The sequence below is a fragment of the Ascidiella aspersa genome, chromosome 6 (genome assembly GCF_963924565.1).
Source record: "Ascidiella aspersa chromosome 6, kaAscAspe10.2, whole genome shotgun sequence".
NCBI lineage: Eukaryota > Metazoa > Chordata > Ascidiacea > Phlebobranchia > Ascidiidae > Ascidiella > Ascidiella aspersa.
Genome location: NC_139452.1, coordinates 8,397,861 through 8,416,789, shown reverse-complemented (window position 1 = coordinate 8,416,789; position 18,929 = coordinate 8,397,861). Strand labels below are relative to the sequence as shown.

The 18,929-nt window shown below is 39.1% G+C and overlaps 2 protein-coding genes across 2 annotated transcripts; both read right to left on the bottom strand.

Annotated features, from left to right (window-relative positions):
• Window positions 1-3,139: 3,139 nt before the first annotated feature.
• LOC146139503 (sodium- and chloride-dependent creatine transporter 1-like) lies at window positions 3,140-18,340 on the bottom strand. Its single transcript, XM_083392468.1, has 12 exons — window positions 18,142-18,340; window positions 17,525-17,656; window positions 11,259-11,502; window positions 10,185-10,317; window positions 9,408-9,542; window positions 8,759-8,862; window positions 8,305-8,398; window positions 7,972-8,115; window positions 6,811-6,948; window positions 5,666-5,872; window positions 4,776-4,952; window positions 3,140-3,256 (listed from the first exon to the last, which is right to left on the bottom strand). The coding sequence occupies exons 1-12, from the start codon at window positions 18,260-18,262 to the stop codon at window positions 3,140-3,142; spliced, it is 1,746 nt and encodes a 581-aa protein (XP_083248594.1). The 5' UTR covers window positions 18,263-18,340.
• Window positions 16,203-16,924, bottom strand: LOC146139504 (uncharacterized). Its single transcript, XM_083391523.1, has one exon. It carries the CDS (start codon window positions 16,902-16,904, stop codon window positions 16,203-16,205), a length of 702 nt encoding a protein of 233 aa, XP_083247649.1. The 5' UTR covers window positions 16,905-16,924.
• Window positions 18,341-18,929: the final 589 nt, after the last annotated feature.

The window sequence follows — 18,929 nt, the reverse complement described above, 5'->3', positions numbered from 1 at the left end:
AGTTTTTTTTTCGGGCCATGTCCTAAACATTGAATTGGCATATAGTTTGCTTTGCTGTTGCTGCGGCGACAGATTTGATCTCGCCAGCTATAGTTCTTGCCTTCACGGAAAAGTCAATATTTAGCGCGATTCCGCCGTTCTCCGTAGTGTTTTTCCACGTTTTGCGTTGTTTTGTATTTTTGCTAGAATTTTTCAACGTTATAACTATGTTGTTAACTACTGAGCGTTTTTTCCCAGTCGTTTCCGCAAAGTTTTAAAGGCATCACCAGTGCTTTCTTGTAAATTCTGAAAAAATTCTGAAAAAATTCTGAAATCGTTGCGCTTGCCAAATTCAACTCTTTCCCCTACTTTCCAGAAACACTCTGGTTAAACCCCCACCATTAACAAGACGGTAAAAACATTTAAGCTGTGTTATTTGATTGTATTACCTACTGAATTTAGCGTTCTATTGGAGATACTTTTTTCAAATCTGCAGAAAAGTCAATGTTAGCGTTACACATAGATGTAAGACGCCTTTTACATTGATAGCCCAAGTTACATGAATGGCGCAACCGAATTACACGGCAAGAGTACAGGAAAATGCGAAATAGAAGCACTGCTATTTGCACAGACAAGCACTATAGTCGTTAAAATTTTTCCTGGGCAAAGGCGTAATACTTTAAATGCTGTTACAAAGTGTGTGAACTATATTAAAGCGAGGCGACTAAACCAGCGTTTTTTTCTTGTTTGTGTGATGAGATTGCAATTACATACATTGAGTTGGTTATTACATGGTAAAGTACTTTATGAGCTGTGAAAAGAATTTATTTTGTTTTTAAACAAACGAAATCATTTTGCATTTTGTCTTAACAGTTTGGCGAGGCAATTGTAAACGTGGCTTACTTAGCCGGAATATTTGATTTGCTGAATTGTTGGAATCAATCTATGCAAGTCCAGGCTTTTTAATAATTGGTCACATTGCCATATTTACCGCTTTTTGCAGTGAAAATAACAAGTCTGACGTGAACTATGTTGTTGCGATTAAGTATATCGGCAAGCGAAATTTACACGCTTTACCAAAATACAACGATCCGAATTTCTTAGAGGCTCAGCGTAATATCGTAGCTTGCGGTTTTCAGTTTGAAAAACTCCTCGTCCTCATTTTCGGTTGCTGTTCTGTAATTTTTCTTCTTATCGTCAACAGGCTTGCGCAGCACCTTTGAAGAAAAAAGGCTTTAAAATTGAACCGGCCTACACCTAAAATGGTTGGTATCAGACCAGTATTTAAAAAAGGGTATAGGACAAACGTCATAAACAATTGCCATGCAGCTTCAAGTTTTCTTGCAACCGTTTCGAAACAACACACCGGTATCCAGACTTTGCGGCAATTTGATTCTGCTGTGATGCTTATATACAACGTTCTGATTAGAATATACCATTTTTAAATTGCTTTTAAATCTGTGGTCACCAAGGTACGGCTCGCGTATCAAATCCGACCGTCCGGCCCGCGACATATTCTCAATGAAGATGAAATATACAGTTGAAGTGTTGTCAAGCAACAAAAGCACTTGTAGGCCATAGGACAATTGGGAATTTAGAGGAATAAAAATCCACGATTTTTGGATCTTATTTCTTTAAGTACAATAATTTGTTTCAATCCGAAATGCCACAACATGTTTATATGTAAAAAAAGTACATATTATAGGGAAAGCAGAGGAACAGTGATCTATACGTGTAACTGTAGGATAATTGGTGAAAATAGCTGCGCTTATTCGGTGCCATTTTGAGTCGTGTGAATCTCCGTTACCCTTTAATAAATTTAAGCACACGGATTATGAATACAGTTTTCAAAAGAGCCCTGAAAATCTGTTTCGCGTTATGTTATCTGTTCTAACTAAACATCAGATAATATCCAAGGCAACACACGGCAAAATTAAGGGGCGTTTTATAATTCACTTCGCCTAAGGCACAATAAATTTGACGAATTACATTACTGTATCTCCTAATTTTGCGATTTAACAGCCTTCCTAAAATATCTTGGGACGGTCAAAGTCTTGGAAACTGTACTTTCTTACGATAGCGGATTGAGAACTGTTAATAGCATATTCGACAAATAACCTAATTCTGCCAATTGGGCTTTTACCTATATGTTAAATTTCTTACAGCAGTCAAAGGTTAATTTATACAATTAAGGGAGAAGAAAATAATAAGCTAAAAATGCCAATAATAAATTTACAATGATATATTTCACGAGTTTCGAGAGTGCTGTGGATAAATAATCTCTTTTTCTGTTTACCAAATCATTGTTTACCAATCATTGTTGTTTAGAGCTCTGGTGGTTGAGTTAGTTAAAAACTGTTTTAAATAGGTTTCCAGACGTTTGAAACAATACGAAAATCTCATAAAGTTACACCTGGATTATTGCGTAAGGTACAAATGCTTGCTTTGATGCACATTTTTATTAATTTTACTCATAATAAAATGGATCGTTGAAAAAATGGCAAGCAAAACACTTCCAGGAACATGGCGGCAGTGTTTTTTGAACTGGTGAATGGTTCACCCCAGGATGAACAAATTTTTTGCAGGGGTGAACCAATCAACACGGGTGGATAAGGGTGAACCGTCAGAAATAGATGATCTCTCTGCAGTTAATGGACTACTGAACTGGTGTTTTTTTGCTTATTGTAACAGTGAAGTTCATTTGCACTGAGTGTTTAAGTACAAAAATTTGGTGACTGTGTTTTGTGCTTTTATAGCTTTATATTTCTGGACTCGAGAATTCAATGCTAAAATTTAGCTTGAGTTAAAATCGAAACAACCTAAATCATTTCGTGCTGTTATATATTCAGTAGACGAGATAGATTTATCATATCGTTAGACAAGGGTGAATGAAATCTAGAGATCGTTGATAGAGGTGAACAAAATTAATAAGTTTAAGAAGCACTGCATGGCGGTACACGGGTTACGGAGAAGTGCTTTATAGTACACTTTCAAACACAAGGTACGGGTATTGGCTTCGTTTTTTAGTGATGTATATTTAATACCCACTCACAAAGCGAAATTACTATGTCTGACATGAACCATTTTGTTGCGATTAAATATATCGGAAAGCGCCAGCATACAATTTTACACGCTTTAAAACAGACAAGGATCCGAATTTTCAGAGGCTTAGCGTAATATCGTCGCCGCTTGCGGATTTCAGATCGATAACTTCTTCGTCCCCATTTCCGGTTGCTGTTCTGTAATGTTTCTTCTTATCATCAGGCTTGCGCAGCACCTTTGAGGTAAAAAGGCTTTAAACACCGAAAAAACCTAGGTATCAGACCGCTATATATTTTTTCGATTCTACAGATCGCCAGTACTGAATCACAGTATTAAAAACTCTTAACACTAGAATTACTGATGCGGTCATTTTGTACTTTTTTGACGTTTAATCATTTATATTTCCCCTTAAGTATCTGTTAAAATAATGAAAACTTTCTGACTTTTCCTATTTCTAGGTCACCTTTTAGCGTGTAAATCTTTAGTTTATTAGCACAGTGTGAGGTAGGAAGCGATTTACCTTAAATTACCGCCAACGGTCATTTTGACCGTAAGGCAAGTTCTAATTCCATCACGATTAAAATCGCTCTAAACTTAAACGATAGCCTTTTTTGTGCTATGGTTTTAAAACAACCAAGAAACAATTGCTACATTGACTGGTAACAGTTTTAGTTACTAGCAAGTTCATGATTTTGAGTGATCTGTTCTTATAAAAATTCGATGGTTGACGGAAGCAGAAAGCGGAAGTACGTCCACACGAATGTGCACTATCAACAAAACAAAACTGCAAAAATGTATTGTGGATACAATGCATTAGGTTGCGGCAAGTGTACAAGTTGTGTGAAAGTGGAATATGTCGATTGCCTTGTGCGCTGCTAATTTTTTGGTTGTTGTATGCTGTTGGATAGCTACTTATGCTACATCTATCAAGCGACATAATGAAAAGGCCGTTTCATCTTGTTTAATGAATTGTTTTCGATCAATTTAAATGTTCATGTTAGTTATAAGAAATGCTAATGTTAGTTGTAAAATGATATTAATAATGAAAATGAAGCTAAAGTATTCTGCGTTTTTTCTTTATCGGACAAATGGTCATTTTGACCGCTGGCGGTAATTCTAGGTATGACCGCAACGCAGTAATTCTAGTGTGAAACAACTGTCAGCTTTAAGTTTTCTTGCAACCTTTTACGAACATCGTATTTAAAATACACAATGATTAAACCCGCTCGTATTTGAGACATATTTGCTTTCAATATTAGAAATGAAATAAGTGCTCCTATTTCATTTTCCTGTGTTGCTTATGCAACGTTCTAATTAGAATATGCCATTTTTAAATTGCTTTTAAATCAGAGATAACCAACCTACGACTCGCAGTAGAAATCCGGCCCACGGCATATTACCTTAATTAAGATAAAATTACAGTTGAAATGTTGTCGTATGCAATTCAAAGCCAGGGTTTGATGAAATTTTAATGTGAACGGCAATTTATTAGGCTTACTACATTTATTAGGCTTACTATTGTTATTTCATAGTAATTTATATTTACTTTGTATAACGATAATTAAGTTAATTAAGTTCGAAATCAGTTCGGTGGCCCCTGATTTCAAAAAACGGACGACATAAACTTTTAAAATGCTTTAAAAGTAAATTGGGAATTTTACAGCGAACACATTTGTTATTTTACGCCACTTCTTTCATAACGTGAAATTGCATCTGAAACCCAATCTATATACAACTATATAAAAACGTCATACGTTGGATAATGGTGATCCGTTCAGCCAAGCTCTAATCAACGCGAAGATGGCGAAGACAGGAAGAAAGAAAACTGTGCTGACGCTGATCGCTTGCCCGATGGCCTGCGCCCAATCCGGATACAGATAGTCGTCAAACGTAAGGGGTTTCATTCCTGCCATGAGGTATACTGAAAAAGCCTGCAGAAAAAATAGGGTAGTTGGAAATTTAACCACTTTTAAAACGTGTGAAAAGTTCAGCGCTTAGTAGTGCAATCAGCGAAAAACAGGAAACCAATGCGATCGCCAACAACTATTCTTTAATAGAAGTATGCGACTGCATACATGTTGATTGCTTTCTACCCACACATAACATTAACGAATCATCCGAGCTTAAAAACTACTACAAATTCAATTCAGATTATACAAAAAATGTTTTTTTTTAAAGTGGAAAAGTCTATATAAAAAAAAATTAGATATTTAGAGATCTAATCGTGGATACCAAAATGAAGACAAAAAACGTGTTCCATTGGTGCACTCATTGGAGGATTGGTGTAAATCGCAGAAGTCATGCAGCGACATTTCGAACTGTTGACATTCACTGAACTTTGATTAACTTTAGAAGGCAACCCTGTCAACGAAGTGATTAACAACAGCAAACAGAAAATCGGTGACTAGCAGCAGAACTCGATGTCGATTTAACGGAGGATCAAAGGATTTTGTTCGAAAATAGGAATGTTACAATCGAAAGTAACTTATAGCTTTATAACGCTAAAGCAAAGTTGTCTTTTTATCAATTCAGTCGTATAATAGGGCCGTTTTTCGCCCCCAAAATCTGGTTTCAGTATCAGAATACATAGGAAGAATCGCACATTGCGCAGGGCTCCCTACAGTTGATTAAAACAAACTCTTACGAAGCAAATCATGGGCGCGAAGTACTTGATTGACAACTTGAGCCAAATCCGTCCTCGTCTTTCGCCGACCATATCGACCAGATCAGACCAGAATTGATCGAAGTCGTACAACCATCCCACCGCTACGCACTCGCAACCAGCAATAAGGAACCAGCACCACCCCGCCCCCGCATACTGGTTGAAGATCTCAAACACATACGCTCCTCCCTGTTAGTTTTTGTTATAAGTTGTGAAATAAACACAACCACCGTTTTTTCTGCAACAATTTAAAACGCTTATCGGACGAAAACGTTTTCAGTATGTTTTAACGCAGGGTTTAGCTTATATCTACGACCGTGAGCTAAATGTGACCTGCCAATAAATCTCATCGGTCCCACACTTTCTTTACGAAATGGGTAAGAGGTCATTTCTCATAGTTTTTAGCTATTTCAACTAGGTAAATGCGATTTTTTTTACTCCTAAAGGCGTAATGTCTACCCTGAATTGGAACTATCAACAACGGAAGTTTCGCATTCTCATTGTATTGGGCACATGCTTTAGCAATAATCATGCTGCCTTAGAACAAGTATTGCTTTTTAGAGAACGTGTCTAGTGTAAATAACTTATTAGGTTTTCGAAATTTAGTTTAAACTTAAACAAATATGGCGTTTCTGAGGTTGGTTTTAACCGCGACTAGGTAAAATAGTTTGTCCAAACCCTGTTTTAACCAGAGCTGCGAAGTCGGTTTACAACAACTGAAGTCCGAATCTTGAGGCTACCCGAATTTTGACACTGTCGAGTCCAGCTCCCTACAGAGCCCTGTATCCCATTAATCCAGGTAATACAATCTCGGCACTCTATAGTAGTCCCTAAATCCCACTCCATCCAACTCAGTCGAGTCACAATTCCACTTTGTAGCCCTTGTTTTCAGCCATTTAAAGAAACAGTTTCTTTTTTCTTTTTAACTTAAGATTACTTAATTGAAGACATCGCGTTATGACTTAACTCTGAAACGTTCATATGCCTATTTCCCAATCTAAAATCCCGAATAAGTGCCTGGTTAGGTTTGACCATCGAAATCTACAATTAAGTTTACTTTAAGGTCATTCAAGGTATTTATTTAAGCGGGGCCAACAGAAAAGTGATTATCATGAAACAACACTTACGTTTGTCACCATTGGTATTGCGCCAAGGCAAAGAAAGACGCACAAAATCGCCTGTGAGATCTCTCTACCGTACGGGTGCTTCTTTGCAACTGACAAGTTGTCTGTAACCAGGGTAACGAGCGATTCGAGTATAACAAACTGCAAAGTACAATTAAAACTGTATAAACCAACAAAATATCAGTATCGGTACTAGATATCCGATACTATTGGATCGGTGGCCATACATGTTACCAAGTGGTAGAATTGGTGTTGGCCTATACATTGAATACTATTATGTTCAAATAATACTTTTGTGAATGTATACATCCAATACTATAGGTTGTTATCTGTTCAAATATACTTTTGTGAATATCAGTGTTGGTTTGCGATAAAACCTTTTAAAAAGCAAATTTTACCATGAAAAGGTTGTTCCTATTTCTCATATCAATGTAAAGATTTGCCTAATAACTTCCTTTTTTTAATTTATTGTTGTAAGTTTTAATTTTATTAATTTTGCTTTACGTGGTGTCTTGCTGCTGTAGTTTTGTCTAAAATATCGGTCATCGTATTCGAAATCAAATACGTAGTACCGGACGTCACTAAACAGAACTAAAGTTAGCGGGAGAATAGAAATATAACACCTCGAAAAAACTATAGTCATTGAAAGAGTAGTATAACTAATATTATTTCGTTTTTGTTGAACTAACTAAAAGTAAATAAAGAAAGTAATGCAAAGTAAGTGGTGAACGTGTAGTAGCTTTTCTTTCCAATTGGCCAAAAATTAGGCCGGTAATGCCCGATATGTCAGTAAGGTTCAGACCAAGTCCTCAGAACAACCGATCTTCCAAAAAGAGGCGGTGCTGCCACTTGGAGGTAGGGCCAGAGTTGAACTGCGCATCAGCTGAAGGCTAAATGTTTTACCAGTAGAGTAGGTAATAAAATAAGTGTCAGTTTAAGTAATAATTTTAGTATTTTAATGCCCAAAACCCCGGTTATACCTAGGAAAAAATTGGCAGGATACTACTACCTTAAGGGATCCGGTTAAAGACACCCGTCAGGTAATGATTTTGGATGGTACAAGACTTTCAAATTACTCACATGCTTAGTCAACATACATCATACCAAAAAATGCGAAATTATGGTGAGGTCGAATCATGTTTGTTGTATAGAATATCCAATCACCTGTGTGTCGAATCCTAGGAAAATAATCATTACGAAGAAGAGAACGCTCCATAGTTGAGGAAGAGGAAGCAGGGACATCGCTTCCGGATAAACGATGAACGCGAGTCCAGGTCCGGAGGATGCCACTTGCTCTATCGTTGTGTTCTTAAAAGAAAACATTCCCATATAGCAATCTGTATTGCAGCAATTACAAAACGATTAGACAACTTTCGAAACGTTATATTGTGGCGCCAAATTTTACGACACAATATGTTTTATCTAAAAGTGGTTGAAAAGGTTTTCGACAACGTTGAATATTATGTCAAAAATGCATGGAGCGAAGTTAAGACTCACTTGGTATTTCGCCATAAAGCCAAGGGTGGAGAAAACAGCAAAACCCGCAGTGAAACTGGTCAGAAGGTTCATGAGGACAATCGTGAACGAGTCTCTGTAAACAAAGAAGATGTGCGGCTTTTCTAAATGTACAAGTTCGATCGGAAAACAGTCTGTCACTTCAAAGTAAGATTTATGACGCTGTTTTTTGGCTTTGGTGAATTTTGTGACATTTCGTCTAAAGAAAAGTCTTTTATCTTACTGAAAAAATTAAATAGAAGTTAAAGACGGGCAAGATTTTAAATAATGTTCTTTAAAGGTCTTGTAAATGTTAATCACAGTGCAATACTCTATTAGAGTACTCTTAATTGAATGCATGCCGCTTTTTACATTACTGTGACAGTTTTTCTTTTGGCAACCTAATAAGTAATTTATTCAGTTGTACATGGGTATGTTCAAAACTCGTTTCACTTGCCTCCACAGATTGTGGTTGTGCTTGTTGTAGCTTCCCAGCAGCACCCAGACCCCAAGTCCTGGCCCGTTGCTGTAAAACACCTGGGACAAAGCACTTACCCATACCTAGAACGAGAAATGTTGTTTATTTGTTATTTTTAAATGTGGTAAATTGTAAATAATCCCCAAACATTTCTTATATAGGTCAAAAATATTTCAACGTTGGTTTGCCTACGTGTATTTACACATGATGCATTATACAATCTCCCAGAATGATTAAAGTAGGGCGAACCAATGTAGGATACAAGTCATTTGTAAAGGACAAAAGTCAGAACCAGGTCGCAGCATTACCAATATAAAAAATAGGAGTTTTAATATTGGTAAACGCATTACCTTCTGACCAATATATTTCAAAGCAAACACCTCAAAACGAAGCAAAATTTAAAGTTAATACTTAACATTGTCAAAATAACTTAAGTTAAGTCAAGTCATTTGAGTGAAAAATTTAAGTCCAAGTAAAATAATTTGCCCATAACGTAATTCCGGGTCAACTTTTTGTCACAAAGACAAGTTAAGTAATTTTGCCGAGAAGACTCAAGTTTTGTCAAGTTATTGGAAAACAATAACTTTGGTTTAATGGAAGTCAAGTCCAGTTCATTGTCCAGACACACCTCCAGTTGTTTTAACTTTGCCAGATCCGGAATCAGGTAGTACTTAATCCCGTCGAGTGCTCCGTCCAGCGTCACACTTCGCACGAGAATAACGGCGATCAAAATAAACGGAAGGGTGACCGTCACGTACACCACCTGAAATTAATATATGAGTACGGTTACTAAAGAGTTAGGTTGATTTAAACATATAACCTACGCAACCTTAAACTTAGGCAAAAATATTTGGAGGTTTATCAAAGGTATCATGTTAACTGGGTTGGTACCACATCTTGAAACTATAACGTAACGATAAATTCCAACTCTCTCGATAAATTCCAACTAAAAATGATTTGGCCGTTTGCGAACAGTTTACTCCATTTTGCTTAACTTGTATTAAGATTGCTTAACGTGTTACTGCATCGGTACTCGTTCGATACTAGGGAAAATCGATGCCGATCCAATATCAAATTATCATAGGAATTTCAGCCACGATTTGCAATCTAGCCAGTTAAACGATTTATACTTTGAAATATAAATTTATCAAAACGTACTACGTTATCAATATAGAGAACTATTGACGCAAAAGCAAATGTTTGCCAAATACTTAGAAAAACAATTGTCTTTGGGTGCTTCAATTACACATATTTTTCTATAATGAGAAGGGTAATGACGTCATTAGGTATCGAATCGGATCACGATATTTTTTGCCCAAAACATCGGGTATCGGTATCGGACTAATTTGTTAAGTATCGAACATCCCTAGTACTGAAATGTGCATGTGACTTTTCTACATTTTACTTTTGAAGACCACTTAATTCCTTTGAATGTGCAAAGATAGAAGAGAATCCAAAGAAGAAAGAGATAAATAAGCAGATCCACGCGAAAGCCTCCAACTTCTTGTAGGCCGGAAGACAAAGCGAGGACCTCGTATCTATACAAGTAACAATATTTAGTGCATGCGGTTCCTGGATCATTCGTAATGTAAATAGAATGTCGCTAAGATGCTGTAAATAGAAATGTCGCTAAGAAATAATCTATTTCGTATAATTATCATCCTCTCCTATAAAGATGCGATTGAGGACCGTCCCTTGCAGGAATGTTCGATAATTCCTGATTAATGCGATACCAGATGTCAAGAAATAGTATCGGTACTCAGCGTTCACCCAATTATCTGCGAATTTATGCTGTGGTTTGCAATCAAACGCAACGGTAAGGTAACTCAAAACATAGTTATTAACTTATAGAAAGTATATCTAACCGTTTCAGGTGTAAAGCAAGTTTTTGCCTAATAATCAAGAGTATATTATTTTGTGCTTACTTTGTACCAGCTTATCAATTTTTCTTATGCCAGCATTATAGAAATTACGTGTTTGGTGACAAATGCGACGGTCGTAATGCATGAAAGAGTGTTGAATTGACCAAATTCCCTGCTTTAATTGTCCTTTTGGGTCATTGCTTTAAAATGATGTGACTTGCCTTAGTCTTTCGGGCAAAAACACCCGACTTGCTCTAAGTAAATTGGCTATAAGTTGACTTGAACTGATGTTTTACATGTTTGATACACAATATATATTTTAGAATTAAAAGCGTTTTTCGTAAGTTTATCATTTATTATTTATGCTAATGACGTGACTTGAATGTGACGCGTGATGTCGTTGACTTGAGCTGTGACTTGACTTGGAAAACTAATGACTTAGAGTTGGACATCAATTGCTATTTGTTGTCATTGAACTGACATAAAGTTGTCTTGTTAACCACCGTCTATTAGGGTCCCTTAGCATCAAATAAATAAATTCGTACTTCCACTTTAACACCATTTACGAATCAAACGTAAGCAACCTATGTGAAGTAATAGTTTCACACACTTCATACCTCCAAAATTCGACAGCAGCAGACGACGTTCCGTTTGAAGTTGCGAGAGTTAAGTTCGCGCCGATTGTGGTGTTCATCACTTCGCTTGGTGTAACGCACTGCTCCGTGTTCCAATCGTTGTCGCAGCTGGACCAGGGCAAGACAGCCGAAAATGAATTGACAAGATATTTCAGCGACCAGGTGAAAAGAATTGGATAGTAGCACTCGTAGTAGAATTGCATTAGGAACTGAGACAGCGCAATTCCTGAAAACAAATTAAATTTTGAATAATTGACGATCATTTGATCATAATTGGACAACTAGATAGTTCTAGTTTTCTAATTCATTGAATTAGAGCAAAATGCGGCTAATTCTAATTTTAATTTAATTTGTGAATTGCGTGCTGTCATTTTAGTTCTAATCTAATTCGGATTTTACCAAAAATGCTAGTTTGTCCAACGGCGTTTTCAGCCTCTCAGTTCAAACACAGAATTTAAATTATACTTTTTGATTGGAACGACTTGTATCTAATTTTTACAGTCTAAAAAGCATAAAAAATTAGCACACACATATATACCACTCACGTTCCTATGAGAATTTGCGATTAAATAAATTGGTTGTAAATAATTAAATGTGATTCTAGTTCAAATTTTAGTTAAAATTTGATTTTTTGGGAATTCGGTTATTCTAATTCTAATCTAATTTGTGAAAACTTAAAACGATATAATTCTACTCCTAATCTAATTTAGAAAAACTGAAATGCTTTAATTCTAATTCTAATCGTATTTGAGAAAACTTAAAACGATCTAATTCTAATTCTAATCTAATTTGAGAAAACTTAAAACGATCTAATTCTAATTCTAATCTAATTTAGAAAAACTAAAATGCTCTAATTTTCATTCAAATCTAAATTTAAAACTCTAAAATAAATCTAGTTGTCCAAGTCTGCGTTTGATGTTCAATTCAACTGCACGATTTAGCAATAATGCACTCCTGCGAGGCGCAGTAAAACGCATTCGGATAAATTCTGATGGCTTGTTTTTTAGAGGTATTGTAATAACCTGGCATCTTAAGTTGGCTCATTGTAGTGTGTTAGGACATTGTTTTGTGTTGTACTTTTAAGATATGATATAATGGGAAACTTTTTATACCTCAAAATAATCTAGCATTAGTGGTCAATATTATCTTAAATTTTACACTTTTTACAAAAATCCCACAGAGCCTTTCGGCGGGAAAGGATACAGAATTTTAGTAGAGGGATTTGTTTTCACTTAGGAACGACGTCTTGCAACGACTATTTTAAAAACACACGCTGTTCTTAAGCGAACTCGTGCGCAAACATGTAAGCCAGGGGTTCTTGAACGTTTTTAGCGTGGACCACAAAACACATTTTTTTGTTCGCGTGGAACAGTCTCGGCATGAAAATTAGTAACGTCATAAACTAGTAAAATTTAGAAACCGTCTGTTTTTTGGGTAAAACAAATGAAAACCTGAAATGTATTCGAAATACCTTCAATTCGAAGAAGCCAAAACATGTTCTTTTTTTTATTAAACTCTGTCCTTCAGAAAAATTATTTCGTTTTTAAATTATACTCCACGATGTAAATTCGTTTTAAATGGACCCTTGAAGCGAGACGCTTTCTGTGTTGCTTCGAGTTCGTGTTCAGCAAAAAAGGGGAGACGATTACACATTGCAATGCAGAGGAAAAGAACGAAAGGAAAAAGGCAATATGTCCGGTTCGGTGCAGTATTACTGTGTGCGTCGGTAAACATAGAGCGCCGCTACATAACCCCCCTCCAGAAACGGACAAATAACTCAATAACACTGCGTAAAATAGGCGAATACAAAATCACGACGACGGAAAGCGAAAATAACTGCGAGCGCGCGTGCGTAAGAACTGTTCGTCCGAGGGTGGCGGTAACGACTCCGGTGGCTGACGAACGGACATCGGCTGCTGGGCATCTGAAGGCGGTGGCGGATCAGGTAGAGGTGATGGTTTTGTTGGCCGCCCTCTGCGTGGAGGTTGAGCCACCAGCACTGGCTCTGAAAGATCCAGATGTGCTGGCTTTAACCGGTCGATGCTCACCAGTTTGTGCCGGCCACCCATGTCTAGGGTAAACCCTTTGGCATCTTTTTTGATAACCTTGTATGGACCATCGTATGGAGGGGTTAACGGGGGACGATGACCGTCTCTGCGAATAAAAACGTAGGCGCTGGAGTTCAACGATTCCGGGGTGTTCACTCGAACAAAACCGTGGCGAGACATCGGTGTTGGAGTCAGTTGACGAACTGTGGATCTTACCAATGGTAAAACATCAGCAGGCGATGGCGTTGTTTGCCTGGTTCTTACCAAATCACCCGGAACGGCGATAGGCGAGCCATACACCAGTTCTGCTGAAGATGCTTGGAGATCTTCCTTTGGGGTAGTCCGGATACCAAGCAAAACCCATGGAAGCTCGTCTATCCAATTAGGACCTGTTAGTCGTGACATGAGAGCGCTTTTCATGTGGCGATGAAAGCGTTCCACCAATCCATTGGCTTGCGGATGAAATGAACACGTACGGTGTAGCCGGATGCCTAGTAGTTCGTTGAAAATAGTCCACAACTCCGACGTGAACTGCGAACCTCGATCTGACGAGATGTCGGAGGGAACTCCGAATCGAGCAACCCAGTGGAAGGCGAAAGCTCGTGCACACGTGATGGTTGTCGCATCCGGCATGGGAACGGCTTCTGGCCATCGAGTAAAACGATCGACCATCGTTAACAGATACTTGTTCCCTTGTGAAGGTGGTAAGGGACCGACGATGTCGATATTGACATGAGCAAACCGAGCTTTGCAAAGCGGGTAATTAACCAAAGGCGCGCGGACGTGTTGGTGAACCTTGGCTTTTTGACAGTCCATGCATTGTTTAGCCCATAAACCAACTTGACGATGCAGGCCGTGCCATACAAACTTTGATGCGATTAGTTTGCGCGTAGCCCGAACCGAAGGATGCGAAAGTCCGTGAACTATATCGAAAACTTTTCGTTGCCATGACTTCGGTACAATAGGGCGCGGAGATTCGGTGGATACGTCGCACAGGATCGTTGTTCCGGACTGGTCAAGTTGGATGTCTTCCAGTTTGAGACCAGAAATTGCGGTGCGATAAGCTTGTACCTCCTGTTCGAGCTGTGCACGCGCGAGTGCGGTGTAGTCCATGTCGAGTAGTAACGTACTGATGGAACCGCGGGAGAGCGCGTCGGCGACATGGTTTCGCTTGCCTTCGATGTGACGAACATCTGTTGTAAACTCGGAGATTGCGGTTAAATGGCGCTGCTGTCGTGCAGACCACGGAGCTGAAACCTTAGAGAAAGCAAATGTAAGCGGCTTGTGGTCTGTGTAAGCTGTAAATACTCTACCCTCTAAAAAGTAACGAAAGTGGCGTATTGAGAGATGTAATGCCAGTAATTCCCTGTCAAATGCACTGTACCTTTGCTCAGGAGTTCGCAGTCGTTTGCTGAAAAATGCCAATGGCTGCCACGCACCATCGATGAACTGTTGAAGAACTGCGCCGATTGAATGCTGCGAGGCGTCAGTTGTCACTGCGGTGGGTGCCTCGGGTAAAGGGTGATGCAATAATGTTGCACTGGCAAGGGCGCTTTTAGCTTCCGTGAAAGCCAAACACAAACGGTCATTCCAGGTAAGTTTTGAGGGTTTTCCCGCGAGTGCGTCGTATATAGGCGACATAATACGTGCGGCTTCAGGAATAAAACGGAAATAAAAATTAATCATACCGGCAAATTCCTGAAGTCCTTTGATTGATGTGGGCCGCGGGAAATGTTGAATTGCTTCCACCTTGCTAGGGAGTGGCCTTGCACCGTTCGTGTCTATCCGATGACCAAGAAAATCAAGTTGTTGTAAGCCAAATTGACACTTGCCTAAATTTATGACAAGGCCATAATTGGTAAGTTGTTTGAAAAGCTTCTTTAAATGATGTATATGTTCAGCGGGCGACTTGCTTGAAACTAAAATATCGTCCAAGTAAACAAATACAAAGTCCAATGGCTGACAGACCGTGTCCATTAGACGTTGAAACGCTTGCGCCGCATTCTTTAATCCAAAAGGCATTCGAAGAAATTCGAAAAGCCCAAACGGCGTGATGACTGCAGTTTTAGGTATGTCTTCTGGTGCTACAGGAACTTGGTGGTATCCTCGAACAAGGTCAATTTTTGAGAATATTCGACAACCTGCTAATCTCGCCGAAAAATCCTGAATGTGAGGAATGGCATAGCGATCAGGTCTTGTAGCTTCGTTTAGTCGACGAAAGTCTCCGCACGGTCTCCATCCACCTGAAGACTTTGGAACCATATGTAACGGCGATGCCCAAGGGCTAGACGAACGTCGAATTATGCCCATTTGAAGTATACTGTGAAACTCCTTTTTGGCGAGGGCGAGTTTCTCGGGAGGCAGTCGACGAGCGCGAGAGTGCACCGGTGGTCCATTTGTAGGAATGAAGTGTTGTACACCATGCTTAGGCAGTGCTTGCGAAAAGTGTGGCGTTGCAATCCCTGGAAACTCAGCCAAAATTCGTGTGTAGACTGACGTGCCCGAAGCGATTGCATTGAGGCGAGGCGCTAATTGCGGCGCCCTTTTGATTGGAGAGCTGCAGAACGTTTCAGCGTTGATAAGGCGTTGGCGCTTGAGATCGACGAGTAGTGCGTGGGCCCTCAGAAAATCGGCGCCAAGTAATGGCCGAGCAACATCAGCCAAAACAAACTTCCAATTAAATCTGCCTGAAGGAAAAGCCATTGATATCGAACGAGAACCGTACGTTCGAATTTTGGTGCCATTAGCAGCGACAAGAGTTTTGTCGGAAGGATTCGCGCGACGCTCAGGTCCTGTGGGAGGCAAAACGCTAATCTCTGCGCCCGTATCCACTAAAAAATTACGACCTGCTAAGCGATCCCAAACAAAGAAAAGGCTGCTAGTAGCTTGGCCGGCCATTGTAGCAGCTAAACATGGTCGGCTTGCCAGTTTCCCTGGGAGAATGAACAGGGGGGATGCATCGATGAGCTTTGTCTTTAAATCGTCGATGATAAAAGCAAATTACACTTTGTTCGCGTAGTGGCTTCAGTATTGATCGAGGCGTTTGACGTTGTAGTTTGCTAATTGAAAGTTGTGAGGTATTTTCTCGGGCTGCTAGAAATAAGGCATCAGCTTGCTGCGCTAAATCGCGGTTAGTTTCAAAATCTTTCCCTGCTAAGCCCGTACGCACCTCCGCAGGCATGTGCCTCAAAAACAATTCTCGAAAAAGAAAACACGGTGTGTGGTCACCGAGCAATGCCAGCATCTCGTCCATTAATGCCGATGGAATTCTATCGCCTAGAGGAGCCATGTCAAGCAAGGCGCTGGCTCTTTGCGAACACGTGAGACTGAAAGTCGTAAGCAGCCGGTGTTTAATTGACTGGTACTTGTTCACGTCCGGTGGCTGATCAAGAAGGTCTAACAAACGAGTTGCAGTGTGCTGGTCCAACGCCGAAACAACATAGTAATACTTGGTTAGATCGTCTTTAACGCCTTTAATTGCAAACTGTGCCTCAGCTTGTCGAAACCAAACTCGTGCTTGAGCAGTCCAAAACGTGGGTAGTTTTATTGCCACTGCATTTTGCGTCTCTTCACTTGCCATGCTTGTTTCAGAAAAGTCGTTTCTGAAATTCCGGGGTCACCATTGAAGCGAGACGCTTTCTGTGTTGCTTCGAGTTCGTGTTCAGCAAAAAAGGGGAGACGATTACACATTGCAATGCAGAGGAAAAGAACGAAAGGAAAAAGGCAATATGTCCGGTTCGGTGCAGTATTACTGTGTGCGTCGGTAAACATAGAGCGCCGCTACACCCTCTAAAATTAGTCTGAGTACCTTTAAGGGATCCACGTATCCTAGTATAAGGACCCCTGTGGTAAGCAAATACATGATTAACCGCTCAAAGCGCGACAAGACTGGCCTTTAGTTTGTCTAAATTACATAATTTTAATTTGAAAGGAAGCTAACGCCCTGCGCAAATGATAAATATACGCAACTCTTTTGTGTGATATATTGACATTTATAAAATTACTTGGCAGAAGTTGCACTTTGTAGAGTTCAAATTCGTACGGCGCAACATGCCCCAGTCTACTCGGCGCCTTTGGCTAGAAAAAAACATCCTTGAAAAGTTCAAAAATACATTAAGAATAAAACTAATTCGCGCGAATAAAAAAATGCATTTACAAAGAAAATGTTATCCGCCCCATCTGGTTACAAACTATAAATACCTTTAAAGACTGGAAATATGCTCCAGGTTTGAAGAAGTCCAGCTTGACTGTGCTGACCTATTCCGATGTCCAATATCAACATGGGAACCACAACCAGGGCGGCGAAAATCAGGTACGGTATGAAAAAGGCCCCTGGAAGCAACTTTGGATTTTACAACAACAGATCGCGTTCGACAAATCCACTTACGCCTGTTTTAATTGACTTCATCATAAAATGTTCTCAACAAAAGTAACTTTGTGCAACACACTGGCGATTTATTACGGGGAGACTGCCCATAATGATGTGCTGCACTTCAAGGCAAAATATTACTACACTTTAACCGCATTTTGAATTTTTTTCAGCAAAACCCGAAAATATGTAAGTCAAACTCATTATAATTTTAAAATATCTACAATGCTAAAAATGCTAAAAACAAATCGGTTTTAACAACTTTGTTTCGTTTAAATCTATTGTAATTTTAGCCGAATAGACAGTTTGGGTCTCTAACTGCGAAGTTTGTTACATATTGACATAAAAACATTACCACGTAGAATTGTTTACCACCAACTTAACTGCTGGCTTGAAAGTAATATTTAGGCGATGCAGTCGTTATTTTATTGTTTAAAAAAACACAAACCTCCTCCATATTTGAAGCAAAGATAAGGGAAACGCCAGACGTTTCCGAAACCGACGCTGAAACCCACAGCTGTGAACAGAAAGTCGATGGTTTTGCTCCACGTCTGCCTTGCCTTTGCCATGTTTTAATATCTACTTGTACTTATTGCTGCAGCACAAGATCTAAAGGGCAAGAAAGCAATTTACATTCCTAAGCTATTTTGCAAATTAAAAAAAAAAACAGGTATGAAAATAACGAAGTGCCGCAGCATTTCCCATTAACCGAGGTTGAACAAAATCGTCTAAATTTTTGCCAAACATGTTTGACCACGCTTCGCGCGAATGATCTTTCATCTTCCGGTTTCGGCAATTTTTGGTTAAACGTTACGCGGCAAAGCATGCACACTCAAAAACGCGCGCGACGCAACCGTCGAGATCTCGCTTCAACGCGTCAAGCGGCAGAGTTAAAATTTGTTTAACTTTTCCGCGGGACGCGCTCATTTTTTGTGTTGAATATTGGATAAATTTACAAAATGTATTGGTTTGTTGATGTAAATTAGTGGTTTAGTAAGTTTTTTATTGGTAGACCAGTGAAAATGAGTTTTAATGAAATATTAATCCAAATGGCCGTGATGCCCCATATCTCTATACGATTCCAAAGATAAATTTTACAAAGACCAGTTAAGAAAAGACAACATGTGGATGAAAATAAGCGAGTGCACAGGCCAACCAGGTGATTGGTAATTAAAATGATCATGAGTTTACTAGCGTTTTTCCACGTATTTATTTTGACAGTGGATACATGTACAA

Bases quoted from the DNA above. Each gene is read 5' to 3' on its own strand.
- LOC146139504 (XM_083391523.1), bottom strand. From the start codon at position 16,904: ATGGCAAGTGAAGAGACGCAAAATGCAGTGGCAATAAAACTACCCACG.
- LOC146139503 (XM_083392468.1), bottom strand. From the start codon at position 18,262: ATGGCAAAGGCAAGGCAGACGTGGAGCAAAACCATCGACTTTCTGTTC. The intron at 8,399-8,758 runs GCAAGTGAAACG...CTTTGTTTACAG, and splicing joins CACAACCACAATCTGTGGAG to AGACTCGTTCACGATTGTCC. The intron at 8,116-8,304 runs GTGAGTCTTAAC...TTTTCTTTTAAG, and splicing joins GCTTTATGGCGAAATACCAA to AACACAACGATAGAGCAAGT.